The following is a 14,601-nucleotide window of genomic DNA, read 5'->3' as shown; positions in this document are numbered from 1 at the left end:
AGAAAGCCTGCGGTGAGTGCCGAGCCCGGGACCCCCGTGCCGGGATGTGCCATGGGCACCGTCACTCTTCCTCGCTCTCCTCCAGCCAACCTCCCCCAGCAGCTCCACAGCAACCAGACCCCTGCGTCCCCTCTCCCTGTGCGTCCCCTCTCCCTGTGCGTCCCTTCTCGCCTCACCCCAGCTGGCAAATGTACCAAACTTTACTAGAAACCTGCCAAATCCCGCCGTGGCGGGGGCAACGACAGGCAGAAGGGGGTTAAAAGACAAGCGGCATCGCATGGGGGGCCTGCCTGACGCAGGGAAGGGGGAAGCAGGGCTGCCCTGCGTGGCGGGGGGCAATGGGGGCCACGTCCCCCCCACGCTGCCGCCCCTCCGCTCGCCCCGCAGCCGTCAAAGCGCATTGAAGCATCGCCGCGGCCGTGTGTCCGTCTGTCACTGCCTGGTGCTGGGGAGGGAGGTGGGTGGCCGGGGTCCCGGCTGGCGTGGGCTACCCACGGGCTTTGCTCCGGCCGTCCTGCAGTGCCTCGATCTTAGGGGCCAGCTCCCCGAAGGTGGGTCTGGTGCTGGGGGTGAAGGCCCAGCAGCTCAGCATCAGCGTGTAGACCTGGGGACAAGGGACGGGGCCGTCAGGGGAGCAGAGCGGCCCCCAGGACCCCCACCAGCCCCCGGGACCCCTGCCAGCCCTGGCAGGGCTCTCACCTCCACGGGGCAGCCGGCCGGTGCCGGGAGACGCCGGTTGTCCTTCAGGAGCTCCAGCAAGTGGCAGATGATTTGCGCCGACTTCTTGGTGCCCATCATACGGAGGAACTCCTACGGGCACGGGGACGGCCGTCAGTGCGGGACCACCGTGGCTGGATGGGGGGGGGGGGCTCATCCCGAAGGTAACGGGTCTGGCATGGGGGCAGCAGGACCCCAGCCCCGGGGAGGGGGGTTCTCACCTCTGAGGGGCTCTTGGTCTTGTTGCTGTAGGTGAAGAGCTCATAGAGGAGGACCCCGAAGCTCCAAATGTCGGATGCCCGGGAGAAGATGTTGTCTGCCAGGGACTCGGGCGCGTACCTGCCGGCGGGAGGGTGCTGAGCACCGGATCCATCCGGGCCGGCAGCCCCATGTCCCCACCTCGGTGCCTCCCTCACCAGAAGACGGGGCTCTGGCCGGGTTCCCGCACCACGTAGTAGTCCTTGTCCTGCGGCAGCAGCTTGGCCAGCCCGAAATCCCCGATCTTGACGTGGGTCTCGCTCTCCACCAGGATGTTCCTGCTGGCCAGGTCCCGGTGCACGCAGCGCTGCAGCCCCAGGTACTCCATGCCCTGTGCAGGATGCAGCCGCTTGTTGGGGCCAGGACCCAGCAGCATCGCTGGGGGCTCACCCCAGCCGGACCGTGCTCCCCGGGGTGAGCCATGGCATTGCTCCGGCCCCATCTGTCCCCGCCGCAGGAGAGCGGGACCCCCTTTGCCGTCGGCCCCCGCGGTCCCACCTTGCAGATCTGCCAGGCGTAGAGGAGCAGGGTCCTGTGGTCCAGGCGGGGCTGGTTCTTCTGCAGGTAATCCCTCAGGCAGCCGTTGGGCAGGTACTCCATCACCAGCCGCAGCCCACGCCGCCCTGCACGCACGTCCATCACCCACCGGCCAGGACGCGGGCAGAGCCGGGGCCGGGTGCAGGCAGCGTTACTCCCTGCCCGCTCCCTGCCCGCCGCCGCGCTCACCCCGGCTGTAGCACACGCCCCGGTACTGGACGATGAAGTCGTGCTGCAGCGAGTGCAGGATCTGGATCTCCCTCTCGAAATCACGCAGCTCCTTGGCCGAATCCTGCTGCAGCTTCTTCACCGCCACCAGCTCGCCCGTGCTGTCACCCAGCGGGTCGTAGCGGCACAGCTCCACGCTCCCAAAGTTGCCCTGCCCGGGGAGAGCCAAGCGGGGATGGGGGATGCTGGGGTGTCTCGGGGAGGGGGGGGAGTCTCAGAGACCCCCACCATGTCCCCAGCACCTGGTCCGCCCCCCAGGTCCCACACAGGGGTGAGGCCGCAGCACAAACCAAGCGTTTCCCAGCTTCGGAGGGCAAAGCATCGTCCCAGGAGCCGGGGACGTTTCATGTCCCAAATGCAGGTAAGGGTGAGGGGGGTGCAAGAAACTCATGCACTGAGTCTTGGGGGACGGGACCCCCTCTGCCCCCCCCTCACCTTGCCCAGCAGCGAGATGTACTTGAGGTGCCGCTCCTCGAAGTGCGTGGGGTCCTGGCACATGGCGAGGGGCTCGTACCCCCAGAAGCTATCCCGGAGCGTCACGTTGGTGGGCGACAGGTCCAAGAGCAGCTCGTAATCTGGGGGAGGCAGGCGGTGAGGGCACCGTGGGGGGCTGGAGCCCGTCTCCCCCACCATCCCGGGGCTCACTGGAGGTCATGAGGTTGTTGAGGTCCCGGATGAGGGCGCGGAAGCAGGGCCGGCGGCAGGGCTGGTAGTCCATGCACTGGGTGATGAGCGTGGCCAGCTCCGTCCACTTCGGCGTGGGGAGCTGGAGGCTGCTCTGGTAGAAATCCAGCTTCTGCAGGGGTGGGAGAGGGTGCTCAGGCTGGCTGTGGGGTGCCCGGCCGCAGGACCCCCCCCAAGCAGCCCCCGAACAGCCCCCACGCTCCTCACCAGGCTGTGCAAACCCCTCGCCCTGAGCATCACCCAAAGGCTGCGGGACGTTAGGCTGGGGGGGGTGATTATTGCCGGTCCCTGCAGCGCTGGACCCGGCAGCCACCTGCGCTGCACACCGAGGCTCGGGGACTCCGGAGCCCTGCGAGACCCCGGCTCTGGGTGCCATGGGTGCCCATCTCCCCCCAGCGATGCCCCTTTTCCGGTGTGACCTGGCTCACCAGAGCCTCTGGCCAGCAGAGAAATCCCAGGGTGGGATGGGCAGCGCGTGGTCTTCTCGGGGCGGTGGGTGAGTGAGCAGAGTCCAGGGGCAGCGGGACGGGGCAGGAGGGTCGGGATGGGGCAGGAGGGTCGGGATGGGGCAGGAGGGTCAGGATGGTGCAGGAGGGATGGGATGCAGCAGGATGGGGCAGGAGGGACGGGGCAGGAGGGTCGGGATGGGGCAGGAGGGATGGGGCAGGAGGGTCAGGATGGGGCAGGAGGGATGGGATGCAGCAGGATGGGGCAGGAGGGACAGGGCAGGAGGGTTGGGATGGGGCAGGAGGGACGGGATGGGGCAGGAGGGTTGGGATGGGGCAGGAGGGACGGGGCAGGAGGGTTGGGATGGGGCAGGAGGGACGGGGCAGGAGGGTCGGGATGGGGCAGGAGGGATGGGGCAGGAGGGTCGGGATGGGGCAGGAGGGTCAGGATGGTGCAGGAGGGATGGGATGCAGCAGGATGGGGCAGGAGGGTCGGGATGGGGCAGGAGGGCCGGGATGGGGCAGGAGGGCCGGGATGGGGCAGGAGGGCCGGGATGCAGCAGGCCGGGGCAGCCTCACCTTCTGGGGCTCCAGCAGGCTGACGGGCATGGTGCCACCACTGAAGATCTCCCAGAGGGTCGCCCCGAAGCTCCACTTGTCGGCCGGCAGCGCCAGGCTCTTGGGGTCACTGAGGCACTCCGGGGCCACCCAGGGGATGCGCTCCACCAGGACTGGGGAGAGGGGCACGGCCCCGCTCAGCACCCGCCGGGGGGGCCCTGCCACCCCCCCGACACCCTGGGCTGGCCCGGGCACTTACTCTCCTTGGCCAGGACGGTGACACTGACTCCGGGGTCGTTGAGCTTGATGAAGGGGGGGCTGCCACTGGCCGTGTCCCCCTCCCGGGTCAGCAGCACCTTCTTAGCGGAGACGTTGCCGTGGGTGATTCTCTTGTCCTCCTGGAGAGGGGAGAGGGACCGGGACCGTCAGCGCAGCCCCAGCCCGTGGGGCAGCCCCATGCGTGGGGCCGAGCCCGGTGCCAGCCAGGGTGAACCGACAGGGACGCGTGGCAGTCGTGGGACACGGATGCACGGGGGCTATAGGCCATGGGTGCAGAGGTGCTGAAGGGTGCAGCTGCACAGGAGCCCCGGGACACGGGTGCATGGGAGCCGTGGGATGAGGACACGGCAGAGCCGTGGGATGCTGACACGCAGGAGCCGCAGGACACGTGGACCGCGGGACGCCAACGCTCGGTGCCACGCCAGCAGCCGGCTCACCAGGTAGTTGAGGGCGTACGCCAGCTGCTTGGCCACCTGCAGCTTCCAGCTCGTGGTCACCTTGCCCTTGCCTTGGTTCTTCTTCAGGTAGAGGTCCAAGGGCCCGTACCTGACGTACTCCTGCACCATGATACCTGCGGGGGGACGGCGCGGGCAGGTCCAGCGCACGCCCTCCTGGCAGCGCGGCCGCGGCATCGCGGTGCCCGGCGAGTGGGGACGGGCACTCACTGTCCTTCCCGAGGCTGACGCCGTGCAGCAGGACCAGGTGCTTGTGGGAGAGCTGGCTCATGACGCTGGCTGCCTCCAGGAAGGACTGGGAGCGGGGAGAGGCTGGCTGGGTGGGGGCCGTGGGGACCCCCCCCCACCCCCGTGCCAGGCTGGGGGGCTGCTGCCGCCTCACCTCGGAGCAGTTGCGGTGGCTGCCGTCCATGACCTTGAGCACCACCTCGGTCTGGTAGTACCCGTCCTCCTCCTGGTCCCGCTTGACGCCCTTGTAGATCTGGGTGAAGGTACCCTGGCCCAGGCTCTCGCCCTGCCGCGAGAGGAGGATGCTGAGGGGGGGTCCCTGCCCGCGCGCCCCCTCCCACCGGCGCCCCGGCCCCCCCGTACCCGCGTGAGGCTCTGGGGGTCGATCTTGTGGAACATCATCTGGTTGAGGCTGCGGCGGGGGGCGGCGGGGGAGCCGGGGGGCCGGGGGCAGCCGCTCCGCACGATCAGCAGGTTGGACTTCTCTGGGGGGGGGGCAGCCATGAGGGGCGGCTGGGGCGGGCTGTGCTCGAGCTGTGACGTCACACAGCCCGCTCCGTGACGTCACAGCCTGCTCTGTGACGTCACACAGCCCGCTCCGTGATGTCACACAGCCCGCTCTGTGACATCACAGCCTGCTCTGTGACCCCACACAACCTGCTCCGTGACGTTACGCAGCTCATTTTATGATGTCACACAGCCAGCTCTGTGATGTCACAGCCTGCTCTGAGATGTCATGCAGTCCAATCTATGATGATACAGCCTGCTCTGTGATGCCACACAGCCCTCTCTGTGATGTCACACAGCCAGCTCTGTGACATCATGTAGCTCACTTGATGACATTGCACAGCCTGCTCTGTGATGTCATGCAGCCCTCTCTGTGATGTCACAGCCTGCTCTGTGACACCATACAACCTGCTCCGTGACGTTACGCAGCTCATTTTATGACGTCACATAGCCTGCTCTGTGATGCCACACAGACGGCTCTATGATGTCACACAGCCGGCTCTGAACCTCACACAGCCCACTCTGTGATGTCGCACAGCCTGCTCTGTGACGTCACACAGCCCACTCCGTGATGTCGCAGTGTGCTCTGTGATGTCATGCAGCCCACCCTAGGATGATGCAGCTTGCTCTGTGATGCCACCCAGCCCTGGCTCTGCGATGAAACAGCCCGCTCTGTGATGTCACACAGCCCGCTCTGTGCCCTCACGCACGCCCCCTCCATGACCTCACGCACCCCGCTCCGTGACCTCACACCGCAGCCCTCGCCCCGTCCCCCGCCCCGGCGTGGCAGCGTCACCTTTGGGCAGGGGCGGGCAGCAGGCGGCCGGGCGCATGCGGGCACCCTCTGCCTGCAGCCCGCAGCGCCCGTAGGTGCCCAGCAGCTCCCGCAGGCTGCAGAACCGCCGGGCCACCCCCGAGAGCCAGAAGTTGCCGTCCTCGTCCCTGCGGATCAGGCAGCGCTTGTAGTCCTGGCCGGAGCGGGTCTGCGGGGCGAGAGCCAGGCTCAGCGGCGCGGGGTCCCCCCAGGAGCCCGCGGCAGCCCCGGGGCCGTGCCCGTCCCAAAGGGCCGTCGCCGGTGGCACCGTCCCTGCCAACGCCAGGTCTCAGCCCTGCGTTTCCCTCCCCGCTGCCGGCGACGCCCGCGGTGGCCGGCGACACCCGCAGCGGCCGGCACGGGAGCCCGCACGGTGCCACGCGGTGCCAGCGCCCCGGTCCCCGGGCAGCGCCGGTGCGGGTCTCACCTCGGCGCAGACGGTCAGCAGGTAGCTGTCGAAGTCCTGCGGGCTGCGGCGCAGCAGGTACAGCCCCGGGCGGCTCCCCGCCACCTTCAACTTGTTCGCCGCAAATTCGGAGCTGAGAACGGCAGGGCTGGGTGGGGCACAGCGCGGTCCCCCTCGGGGAGACCCCGGAGACCCCCATTCCTCACCCCTCTGCCGCGCTCTCCCCAAAGCCGGCGGGCACCGGGGTGGCCCGAGCGTCACCGGCCCAGCGGGCAGGATGGGGACCGGTGCCCCCCGCTCCTACCCGAGCGATTTCTTCCCCCATCGCCCGTGCGCTGGGGGTGGCGAGGTTGGGGGTCCCCAGCACCCACCTAATGGGCCCGTGGCACTGGTTCTCCACGTCCTCCAGGAGCCGCGGAGGGGCCACCTCCTTGCAGAAGTAGTGGTGGGCATCTGCCGTCAGGCGGTAGTAGCCATCGATGAGAGCCACGAAGGAGCAGGCTTCCTGCAGCGTGGGGAACTCCACCTCCTGGGACCAGGCCGGGGTGGGGGGGGAGTCACCCTCACACCAGGCCTGGCCCCCCCACCCTGTCGGGGCTCCCCCCACGCCGCCCCAGCTCACCAGCACCCGGTTGTCTGTCTTGGTGAGGGTGACGATGCGGTTCTCCACCGGGTTGCCCTCCCGGCTCACCTGCTTGATGCTGATGTCAGCGATGTCGGGGAAGTCGCAGAAGTGCTGGCGGCTCTGAGGGGGACACAACCGGGGCTGGCCTCCGCGTCCCCCGCCTCGCCCCACCGCGGGACCCCCCGGCACAGCCACCCGCCCGCACCTCGGAGCCGCTGCAGCTCCAGGAGACGCCGCTCTCGCCGGCCACGTGGATGGTGATGTCCGTGGCAGAGCTGGGTGAGCGCACGTGGAAACTCTCCTCTGCCCAGCGCCGTTGCAACCGCTCCAGGTCCAGCAGATACTTGAGCTTCAGGTAGCGTCCGTCCGTCTGGCAGCCCCCGATCTTCCGCAGGGATTTACTGAAGCGGCGACGGATGCGCTTGCGGGTGAGGAAGCTGTGCTGCTGGATCTGGCACCGCAGCGGCTCGGGGATGCAGGACTTGTAGCTGCCAGGGACGGGGAGGTGAGGCAGCGGTGGGTGCCGGGCTGTCCCCAGGGACACTGGGCTGTCCCCATGGGTGCCGGGCTGTCCCCACGGCCCCCAGCTCACCTGACATGGCTGAAGACCTCGTCGGGGCTCTGCTGCTTCTCCTTGGCGATGCGCAGCATGTCCAGCACGGCCAGGCTCAGGCACTCCTCCTGCTTGGGCAGGCTCAGCGCCACTGCCACGCGTCCCTCGATGAAATCGCTGCGGGACTGGGGAGGGCACAGAGCCTGGGTGGGGGGGTCCCTGCACCAGCCCCCCGCTTGGCACTTCTCCTGCCCAGGGATGCTGCAGCCAGGAGACCTGATGCACCCCAAGACCCCCCCGGTCTGTGCACGACGCCACGGCAGGTACGGTGTGTGTCCCCCTCCCAGCTAACGGGAGCTTCCAGGGTGGCCCCTGCTGCCCCCCCCATCACGCTGGGCTGGTTGTGGGGTGGTGGGGTGGCTCTGACCCCAGTCCGTGCCCCAGTGCCCGCGTGAGTCACATCCTGCCCCGGGCTCTGGTTTCCTGCTCTGCCTGGGGGGCAAGCAGAGCCAGCTCCGTCCCTGGGGCGTGCATCACCCAGGGGACACAGTGACCCCCATCTCAGCAACCTGGGGTGCCCCATGCCCGGCGTGGGATGCCCACAAGCAGCTCCAGCTGAGCCATGCAGGAGGACCCATGTCCCGCAGGCATCACGGCCAGGGACTGGTGGGTGCTGGAGGAGGAGGAGGAGAGTGGCACGGTCCAGGGTAGCGAAGGGCATCGCTATGCTGAGCTCGACATGTCCCACGCACCCGAGAAGCCACGCGGGACCTCGCCCTGGGGCCCCAGGTGTTGGGGACAGGGATGGCAGCCTGGCAGGTCTCACCTGGGCAAAAAGGTAGTCGATGACGGGGTAGTCCAGGACGGGGCTGGCCCGGTCATTCAGCAGCTGGAAACGGTGGGACTGTCCCAGCCCACACCAGTTGGGGAAGAAGAACCTGATGTGGAGAGCGGAGGGGGCTCAGCGCCGCGTCCCCCATCGCGCACAGCCCCTATCAGCCATCAGAGACTCCCCAGGGAGCCGGGCTGGGGCCGGGACGGCCGCACCGCCGGGGGCTGTACCTGATCCTGTACACCACGACCTGGCTGCGGGAGTCATCGATGGTGAAGAGGTGGCTGGGGGGGAACCAGCAGCTGAGATCCTCGGTGGCCAGGGCGAAGAGCGGGTGGCAGACGGGCAGCACGCCTGGGGACAGAGCAGCGTTGTGACCCCTGCCGAGGACGGGTACAGCGGGTACCCCGAGCCCACGGCCAGCGCCCCGAGCTTGCCGGCACCGGGGGACGATGCTCACCGCAGGCTTTGGCGGCGCGGACGCACAGCTCCTCGGCCGTGTACTCGCCGAAGGTGAAGGTGAGGACGCCTGCGGTGGTGCTGGGGGGGCTGCGCGGGGCGGGGGCCCGGTGGTACAGGTACACCTGGAGCGTGCCGGTCTCGGTGGAGGAGAGGCTGCAGGAGCGCTCCCCGATCAGTGGGGTGTCCTCGCCCAGCGGGGCCATGGCAGGCGCTGCAAGGACAGGGGGGGCTCAGCTGGCGGCACGGTCCCCGATGGCGGTACCGTACCCCCCCACAACGTGACCCCCGTGTGGGGGGCAAGACTTTGCCCCACATGTGCCCTTCCCCGTGCATTTCCCTCGGCATCCTCCCTGGGGTAAAACCCGGCAGCCGAGCCTGCAGCATCTCTGGGGCTGGAGTCGGCCCATCCTGGGAAGGATGAAGGGGAAACTGAGGCACGCAGCCGTTTCTCCGGGCATGTGGATAAACCCACCGTCCCCAGCCCGTCCCACGGCCGCTCCTCCTCGCCAGCCGGCCCAGGGCCGTGCGCCCATGCCCTGCGTCACTCCCAGGCGTGGGCAGGGTGGACTCGGCTCAGTCCCCGTGCCCGGCTGGGCTGCCCGGACCCCGCAACACCCCCTGTGCTGGTGTTGTACCTGCTGCCGTGCCGGCGGCCTTGCTGGTGCCCGTCTGCTCCGGCCCTGGGGAGTGGGTCCCGGGCAGGGCTGTGCTGCTGGCTCGGGGTTCTTGGGCTGCGTAGGCGGCTGCTCGGAGGCTGTGAGCAAAGCAGAGAGTAAAAAAACCCCCTCGGTGACTTCCTTCCTGCCCACAGCCTCCTCGGCGGGTGGCTTCCTGGCAAGGGAGGGGGTACGGGGTGGGGGGCAGAAAGGAGCCACCCCAGGGTGAAGGGACAGGGAGCCCCAGGCACCCCACTCGGTGCTGGGCACCCCAATGGACCTGGGCACCTCGCTGGCCTCCTGATGCTGCGGGTACCGCAGGGATGGGTGATGCTCTGCCAGGGCATCCCAGCCCTCATCCTGTCCCACCCCACTGCGTGGGGCGAGGGGCTGGGTGCTGCCCGCGCAACCCTGCCCCCCCTGCACCCCATCGCTGGGTCCCTCCCCGCCCCACCCACGGCCCCGCCGGGACGGGCTCAGCCCCTTCGCCCCGGTCCTGCCCTGGCCAGCCCAGCCCCAGGGCGCTGCCGTGCCTTTGGGGCTGCCGTGGGGCTGGGCGCCTGCCTGGCCCCGGTGCCATGGGGTGTCACACGCACCCGCCGGTGGATGTGGCCAGGCCCAGCAGCCTCTGCTCGTTGTTTTTCCCCTTTCTGCTGCTCTAACCAGCTCGGCAAGGAGGGGAAGCCGGGGGCAAGGCAGGGAAGGGCACCCTGCCCAGCCCTGTCCCCGGGGCGAGTGTTGGGGACGAGGCCACCAGGGCTGGAGCCGGACCCCGGGGACCAGGGACTCTCCTCTGCCCCGCAGTGATGCTTCGGAGGGGACGGTGCCCCCGCGGCATCTTTGTCCCCGTGTCGGGGCTCTTCCCCAGGCTCGTCCCCAGGGTTCAGGGCAAGGGGAGGAAATCCTCGTGGGACAAACCTGTCCAGGTGCCAGGCGAGACAAAGCAGTGTTTGTGCTGGGCAACGAGGAAGCCGGGCGAGCCACGTGGCCAGGTGCCACGTACACCGACGTCCGGCGCCATCCTGCCATCCCTGCGCTCCCCAGGGCCAGCAGCCGGCTCCTGGCGCTTGCCGTGCTGCCCGCCGGGGTACGGGGTGTCGTGCCACCACTCGGGGTGGCCCGGGGTTAGCCGGTGTCGGGGCGTGCGGGAGGGAAGGGGTTATGGATGCGGCCCCCGACTGCTCCGTCCTCCCTGCCAAGGGTCCCTCCCCGACGCCCAGAACCTGTTTCCCGCCAGCACCCGCCCCGCAGGCTGGAGGAGCTCAAGGCACGGCCGGCCCCTCGCCACGGCCACACTTGCCCCGCCGCCACCTCAACACCCACCGAGGACGTCGCAGCAGCCTCCTCCAACACGCCGGGCTCCCCGCGTCCCCAGGGACCCCCGGGCAGCCCCCCGTGCGCTGCCCCGCTCTCCTCCTCCCCGCTTCAGCGCTGGGTCCTTGCCGGTCTGCAGGCAGCTGCCTGCAAACGAGCTGCTTTTTTTCTGGGTAAAGGTTTAGCTTTGGTTTGTTTTGTTTCCTCGGCTGGAGATACATTGGGCTCCGGCAGCGGCTCTGTCCCTCCCTGTTTGTGCTGGCCGGGGGGATTGCTCCCTCCCGGCTGCGTCCTTCGAGTGCCGGCACTTCCCTGGAGCCACGGAGCCGGTGTCCGGTGTGCTCCAGAGCAGCCGGACCGGGCACTGCCGCTCTCCTCTCCCTGCGGGCTCCAAAGCAGGAGGTATTTGGGGCAATTTCCTTGCTGAGCTCGGGCCGTCCCTCTCACAGCTTGGGCTTTGCCCTTTGCAGCCGAATGCTCGGCACAGACCTTCCCTGGGACGGGGACGGGACGGGACGCGGTGGGACGGGACGGGATGGGACGGGGAGGCAGCCACGCTCTCCACTCCGTGCTCGGTCCTTTCTGCTGCACGTCCAAAGTCAGTCGATAATTGCACCGAGTTATTGCCCCGTCCAGTTTTGCCACCCCCGGATGTGCCGGTGCCGCCGTGCCCTGGCCTAGCCGTGTGCCGCGTCCCTGTGCCATGTCCCTGTCTGCCCGCAGGTGCCTGGCCGGGGGCTCCCCCCCTCCTGCAGCCGCCACGCTGGCCCCGGCGGGGAGCCTGGAGGTGTGGGTGCCGGAGAGGCTCACCTTCAGCCTCTGGGACTACGGGGTCTTCGGGCTGATGCTGCTGATCTCCACCGGCATCGGGCTCTTCCACGGCCTCGCCAAAGGCGGCCAGAAGACCTCAGAGGATTTTTTCACGGGGGGACGACGGATGCCGGCGCTGCCTGTGGGGCTCTCGCTCTCCGCCAGCTTCATGTCGGCCGTCCAGGTGCTGGGGGTGCCGGCGGAGGCGTACCGGTATGGAGCCAAATTCCTCTGGATGTGCCTGGGGCAGCTGCTCAACACGCTGCTCACCGCCCAGCTCTTCCTCCCCGTCTTCTACCGCCTGGGGCTCACCAGCACCTACGAGGTGGGCGCAGGGGGACGCATCCCGCCCCGGAGCAGCTCCCGGGGTGCCCCGATGCCGGGACGGCCCTGACGCGCTCCCTTGTCCTTGTCCCCAGTATCTGGAGCGGCGGTTCAGCAGGAGCGTCCGGCTGTGCGGGACCCTGCAATACGTGGTGGCCACGGTGCGTGTCCGCGGTGCATGGGTGGGATGGGGACGGTGGGGACGCGGCACCCGGCGGGGGCTTGGATCCGGCTGCGCCAGCGCTGCCCTGAGCCCCCCGGGGAAGCGTCCTTGTTCCCGTGCTCGTGTTTTCCATGGCTCAAAGCAAATAGCGCCCGGCGGGAGCCCTGTTTTGAATGAAAACCCCAGTGTTTTCCCAGCGCCTGCACGCCGTGCTTGGGCGGCACCGTCACGCTTCGTCCCCGTCCCCGCCGGCACAGCTGTCACCTGCCCGGTACCTGCGGTGCCGGTGGGACGGGGCGCTGACCCCCCTCTTCCCGCAGATGCTGTACACGGGGATCGTCATCTACGCCCCCGCCCTGATCCTGAACCAAGGTGCGGTGGGGAGGTGGGGGCTGCTCCCCGTCATGTCCCCGTCTCCGCAGCGGGGACATCTCAGCCCTGTCCCACCCCAGGCATCGTTTGCACCCTGGGGCTCTGCTCAGCACCTTCCTGTCTCCTTCAGTGACCGGTCTGGACATCTGGGCGTCCCTGCTCTCCACCGGAGTCATCTGCACCTTCTACACCACCATAGTGAGTGCGGGAGCGGGGCGTCCTGGGGGTCCCTGGGGGTCCCGGGGGTCCCCGGTGCTCACAGGTGGCTCCATCTGGTGCAGGGCGGGATGAAGGCTGTCATCTGGACGGACGTCTTCCAGGTCTTCGTGATGCTCTCCGGTTTCATCGCCATCATCATCCGGGGGGTGTTGCTGGTGGGGGGGCCCGCCAGGGTGCTGGCCATCGCGGCCAAAGGCTCCAGGGTGAACTTCGTCGAGTGAGTCCCCCTACCCCGCTGCGTGCCCACCCCGCTCCCCCTGCCCCGGGGTGCTGGGGGGGGGCCGGCGCTGGCCCTGGCTCACTCGCCCGCCCCGGCGGCGTGCCGCTGTGCCCAGCTTCAATCCAGACCCACGGAGCCGGTACACGGTGTGGACCTTCCTGCTGGGCGGCACGCTGGTCTGGCTCTCCATGTACGGTGTCAACCAAGCCCAGGTCCAGCGCTACGTGGCCTGCAGGAGCGAGAGGGAGGCCAGGATGTGAGTCCACGGGGATCGGCTGGATCTCGCTCTTGCCTGGGATGGTGCACGGGGACGAGGGGCTGCCCAGGGCGGGGTGGGTGGCTGCACACCAGCCTGTGCCCCTCGGGGAGCCCAGTGCCCGCACCCCTGTCGGGTCCCTGCACCCTTGCACAGATCCTGCGCTACTGCACGGACCCTGCGTGAACCCTGCTCCCTTGCATGGCCCTTGCACCCCTGCGCAGACCCCGGACCCCTCTATGGCCCCCGTGCGGACTCTGCACCCCTGCATGGCCCCTGCACGGCCCCTGCACGCTTGTATGGACCCTGCACTCTTGCATGGACCTTGCACCCACCTTGCACCCCTGCACAGTCCCTGCATGGACCCTGCACCCTTGCACGGACCCTGCACTCTTGCACGGACCCTTGCACGGGCCCTGCAGCCCTGCATGGACCTTGTACCCCTGCACAGACCCTGCACAGACCCTGCACCCTTGCACGGACCCTTGCACGGACCCTGTGCCCTTGCATGGACCTTGCACCCCTGCACAGACCCTGCACGGACCTTGCACCCTTGCACGGACCCTACACAGACCCTGCACTCTTGCACAGACCCTTGCACGGACCCTGCACTCTTGCACGGACCCTACACAGACCCTGCACTCTTGCACGGACCCTTGCGCAGGCCCTGCACCTTTGCACAGACCCTTGCATGGACCCTGCACTCTTGCACGGACCCTTGCATGGACCCTGCACTCTTGCACAGACCCTTGCACAGACCCTGCACTCTTGCACGGGCCCTTGCACGGACCCTGCACTCTTGCACAGACCCTTGCACGGACCCTGCACTCTTGCACGGACCCTACACAGACCCTGCACTCTTGCACGGACCCTTGCGCAGGCCCTGCACCTTTGCACAGACCCTTGCATGGACCCTGCACTCTTGCACGGACCCTTGCATGGACCCTGCACTCTTGCACAGACCCTTGCACAGACCCTGCACTCTTGCACGGGCCCTTGCACAGACCCTGCACTCTTGCACAGACCCTTGCACGGACCCTGCACTCTTGCACGGGCCCTGCAGCCCTGCATGGACCTTGCACGGCCCCTGTACAGACCCCGCACGGCCCCCGCACCCTTGCACAGACCTTGCACGCTTGCACGGCCCCTGCACCCTTGCACGGCCCCTGCGTGCCCGCTCAGCCGGCTGTGCTCCCGCCCTCTGCTTGCAGGGCGCTGCTGGTGAATCAAGTGGGGCTCTTCTGCATCGTCTCCAGCGCGGTGGCCTGTGGCCTTGTGATGTTTGCGCTGTACAAGGACTGCGATCCCCTCCTCGCCGGCTACATCTCAGCCCCGGATCAGGTACCGGCCCCCACCGGCTCTGCCCTCTCGAGCACCAAACTGAGGGCGGCGAGGTGGAAGGGCGAGAGGGTCGGAGGGGCCGGACCCCCGGGTGCCCGTCTCAGCCCCGCTGCGGGGGCTGGGGTCCCCCGAGGTCCTGCCCCCCCCCGCGATGCAGCTGCCTCCCCCCGCAGTACATGCCCTACCTCGTCCTCGACATCTTCGAGACGTTCCCGGGGGTGCCGGGGCTGTTCCTGGCTTGTGCCTACAGCGGGACCCTCAGGTGAGGACAGGGCACCCCTTGCCCCAAGGGGACCCCAAACCTCCCCGCGGAAAGGGGGCTTTGGCCCCCCACCCC

The 14,601-nt window shown here is 68.7% G+C and overlaps 2 protein-coding genes across 2 annotated transcripts in view; one reads left to right on the top strand and one right to left on the bottom strand.

The window, feature by feature from the left end:
- Positions 1-268: 268 nt before the first annotated feature.
- On the bottom strand, positions 269-9,341 carry JAK3 (Janus kinase 3). Its single transcript, XM_072845321.1, has 24 exons — positions 9,225-9,341; positions 8,588-8,800; positions 8,358-8,481; positions 8,122-8,233; positions 7,335-7,480; positions 6,948-7,230; positions 6,740-6,862; positions 6,489-6,646; positions 6,139-6,250; positions 5,694-5,880; positions 4,754-4,875; positions 4,545-4,676; positions 4,373-4,457; positions 4,145-4,278; positions 3,688-3,826; positions 3,450-3,601; positions 2,386-2,536; positions 2,176-2,315; positions 1,702-1,891; positions 1,474-1,598; positions 1,134-1,306; positions 939-1,056; positions 700-810; positions 269-604 (listed from the first exon to the last, which is right to left on the bottom strand). Exons 2-24 carry the CDS (start codon positions 8,790-8,792, stop codon positions 488-490), a joined length of 3,339 nt encoding a protein of 1,112 aa, XP_072701422.1. The 5' UTR covers positions 8,793-8,800; positions 9,225-9,341; the 3' UTR covers positions 269-487.
- SLC5A5 (solute carrier family 5 member 5) overlaps positions 8,842-14,601 on the top strand; it is a 9,120-nt gene continuing 3,360 nt past the window's right edge. Inside the window, 9 exon segments of the mRNA XM_072845886.1 lie at positions 8,842-8,852; positions 11,283-11,694; positions 11,789-11,854; positions 12,177-12,228; positions 12,359-12,426; positions 12,510-12,664; positions 12,783-12,923; positions 14,135-14,264; positions 14,438-14,526. Of these exon segments, the coding sequence (XP_072701987.1) occupies positions 8,842-8,852; positions 11,283-11,694; positions 11,789-11,854; positions 12,177-12,228; positions 12,359-12,426; positions 12,510-12,664; positions 12,783-12,923; positions 14,135-14,264; positions 14,438-14,526 (1,124 nt within the window).

Source organism: Ciconia boyciana, chromosome 24 (assembly GCF_034638445.1).
Source record: "Ciconia boyciana chromosome 24, ASM3463844v1, whole genome shotgun sequence".
NCBI lineage: Eukaryota > Metazoa > Chordata > Aves > Ciconiiformes > Ciconiidae > Ciconia > Ciconia boyciana.
Note: the sequence above shows the minus strand (reverse complement) of the source record. Positions and strands in the feature narration are given on the sequence as shown.

What these genes read in the sequence shown, in the direction of transcription:
- JAK3 (XM_072845321.1), bottom strand. Translation starts at nt 8,792, where the DNA reads ATGGCCCCGCTGGGCGAGGACACCCCACTGATCGGGGAGCGCTCCTGC. An exon ending in TGCTGACCGTCTGCGCCGAG is followed by an intron (nt 5,881 to 6,138) that starts GTGAGACCCGCA and finishes CTCGCCCCGCAG; the next exon opens with ACCCGCTCCGGCCAGGACTA. An exon ending in CAACAACCTCATGACCTCCA is followed by an intron (nt 2,316 to 2,385) that starts GTGAGCCCCGGG and finishes TGCCTCCCCCAG; the next exon opens with ATTACGAGCTGCTCTTGGAC.